A 2,943-nucleotide genomic window follows, 5' to 3' on the forward strand; every position below is an offset into this window, starting at 1 on the left:
GGAGTGCGGGGGGGGGGGGGGGGGGGGGGGGGGCGGGGGGGGGGGGCGGGGGGGGGGGGGGGGGGGGGGGGGGGGGGGGGGGCCCGGGCGGGGGGGGGGGGCGGAGGTTACCTTGCTCTTGGCACAGGTGACGGAGCGCAGCGCCCCGAAGAAGATGGGCAGCAGCGCCATGAGCACCAGGCTGCCGTAGGCCAGGGCCATGCCCTCGGGGGTGGCGGGCGGGCGCGCCGGGCCGGCGGCGGGGGCCTCCCCGGGCCCGCTCACGTTGTGCGCTTCGCTCAAGGGAGCCGTCGCCTGCTCCGCCATCGCTGCCTGCTCCCAGCGCGGTCCGCACTTCCGGCCCGGCAGCCCCGCCGTGTCAGGGACACGTTCCCTTAAGAGCCGGAAGTGAGAAGCGCGCGTGCGCCAGCCTGGCCCCGCCCCCTAGCAACCGAGCCGGCTCCGTTACCAAGGCCCCTGCTGCTGGGGCTGCACCAACCGGGGATGGGCCAGGGACACGCCTAGGCCTAGAGCAGCCCCGCCCCCAGGCCGGACCCCCACCCCTGGCCCTCCTCCCCCCAGCCTGGCCCCCCAGGCGGGACCCCCACCCCTGGTCCTCCTCCCCCCAGCCTGGCCCTCCCCCCAGCTTCTGGCAAACAGAGGCTAGGGACACCATCCCTGCCCAGCCTGGCTAATAGCCATTGATGGACCGATCCTCCATGAACTTACCTAGTTCTTTTTTGAACCCTGTTACAGTCTTGGCCTTCACAACATCCTCTGGCAAGGAGTTCCACAGGTTGACGGTGCGCTCTGGGAAGAAATACTTCCTTTTGTTCGTTTTAAACCTATTCATTTCATTGGGTGACCCCTAGTTCTTGTGTTCTGTGAAGGGATAAATAACACGTCCTTATTTACTTTCGCCACACCCGTCATGATTTTATAGACCTCTATCATACCCCCCCAGTCGCCTCTTTTCCAAGCTGAACAGTCCCAGTCTTATTAATCTCTCCTCATACGGAAGCTGTTCCATATCCCTAATTTTTGTTGCTCTTTTCTGTACCTTTTCCAATTCCAATATCTCTTTTTTGAGATGGGGGGGGGGCAGATCTGCACACAGTATTCAAGATGTGGGCATCTCATAGATTTATATAGAGGCAATATGATATTTTCTGTCTTATTATCTATCCCTTTCTTAATGATTCTCAACATTATTCGTTTTTTTGACTGCCACTGCACATTGAGTGGATGTTTTCAGAGAACTCTCCACAATGACTCCAAGATCTCTTTCTTGATTGGTAGCAGCTAATTTAGACCCATCATTTTATAAGTACAGTTGTGATTATGTTTTCCAATGTGCATTACTTGCATTTAGCAGCATTTGGGTCCCTCTTTCTGCTCAGTCTAGTCAGGATCTCTCTCAGGATCGGGATGATGAAGGCCTGACATCTCAGGAGACGGTGGGCATGGCAGCCATGATGTTGAAGCTCGCTCCAGTAGCCAATTTTTCTCCCCAAAGTCTCTTTCTTTCAGGATTCACAAAGGAATGATGGTTGGAATAGCCCAGCTCATTCTTTTGTCCACCAATTAGGCCTAGTTTCTAACCCAGCAATTTTGGTTCCCTGATTTCTGGTTCCACTTTTCTTGTTTACCAAGCCTGAGCTTAACACAGTCCATGAGTTATTTCAGGAGGTCTTTTTGTTTGGACTAATTCAGTCTGTCTCACTTTCATACTTTTTCCCATCAGCTTTTGTTGTTATAGGTTATTGTGACATCTTATGACCTTTCAAGTCCTTCTTACAGTTGAGCTCACAATTGGGATAAATTTGTAAGCCCAGTTATTACAACGGGTAATAATTGTGATCACACAGCTGGCACAGGCCTAAGGCCATCACAGCCGAGGTGTTATAAATATTTTCTTTGACAAAGTGAGTACAAACTGTTATATAACTAGACATTTCACACAGCAAAACTCTGTGTCCCCCATGGCACAAAATAAACCCGGCCTTTTAGAGCATGCAAGTCAGGTCTTTTTTCTAAATGCCACAATTGTTGCTACATATTCAACTGGATTCAAGTATTACAGCTATAGCAATGCCAGCGTGTTATTGATTAGCTAATCAACCAGATCTCGAGTTGTGAGCCCAGTGGCATTTGCCAGGCAGTTGCCAACAGCAGCAAATTCCCAAATGAGAGACCCCCCCAGATTAGAAATGAGAGATCTCTCATTCCTTTTGGTGTCTGGAGATTGACCCACATTCCGATCACTCAAGCTGAAAGAGATGGAGAACACACCCTCTGACAGAGAAAGGATATTTGATCCGGACATGCTTCACCTTGAGCAGTTCAGGCAGTGCAAAAACCACTTCCGTGTGGAGGGCTTGCCACAGACCTGGCCCCACGTCTTCGTGAGATTTCTGTCGGAACAGAGCCACACCCCCAGGCTAGTGGAAATATAGTGCACTACCATGCAGAGGGTCCAGTGTTGGGACTTGTGCTGTAGTCTTTCACTCCTGGGTTGGCACTAGAGAGTAACACAGCAAGAGGGAGTCCCCCTCAGATCGGCTGATTCAGAAGTATTCATGTGGGCGCTTAGTGAGGGGCGGGGGGGGCAGCCATTTCCAGCTCTCCTCAACCAGAATGATGGTGGGGTTGATACAGAATTCATACTATGAATGGGAAATAAGAGCGGGGGGAAAGATAGAGGGTTGCCTGGGTCACCAGAAAGAGCTTGGAGGAACCATGATAAAACAAATAAATCATCACCAGAAAACTCTTACCCGAGCTGGTTGCTTGGAGTGAGCTGCTGTTTAACCCGAGAGCCGCCAGAGGTCAGCAAAATCCAGCTGATAGATGCATGGACTTGATGCAGCCTGTGTGGAAGAGAAGACTTTGCAGCACCTCTCTCCTCTCTCTATAATCTGCATCCGGAGGTCGATACTACTGAGCGATTGCAGGTGTCTGGTT

At 52.1% G+C, this 2,943-nt stretch overlaps 1 protein-coding gene across 2 annotated transcripts in view; it reads right to left on the bottom strand.

Moving 5' to 3' along the window:
- Positions 1-358, bottom strand: part of HM13 (histocompatibility minor 13) — a 30,311-nt gene extending 29,953 nt beyond the window's left edge. Inside the window, exon 1 of one of the 2 annotated variants that reach the window (XM_034787432.1) lies at positions 112-358. In XM_034787432.1, the coding sequence (XP_034643323.1) occupies positions 112-306 (195 nt within the window). In that variant the 5' untranslated portion in view covers positions 307-358. The remainder of the gene's footprint in view (positions 1-111) is intronic. The other variant, XM_034787433.1, reaches the window with a different exon arrangement.
- Positions 359-2,943: the final 2,585 nt, after the last annotated feature.

This window comes from Trachemys scripta, chromosome 12, assembly GCF_013100865.1.
Source record: "Trachemys scripta elegans isolate TJP31775 chromosome 12, CAS_Tse_1.0, whole genome shotgun sequence".
NCBI classification, from domain to species: Eukaryota; Metazoa; Chordata; order Testudines; family Emydidae; genus Trachemys; species Trachemys scripta.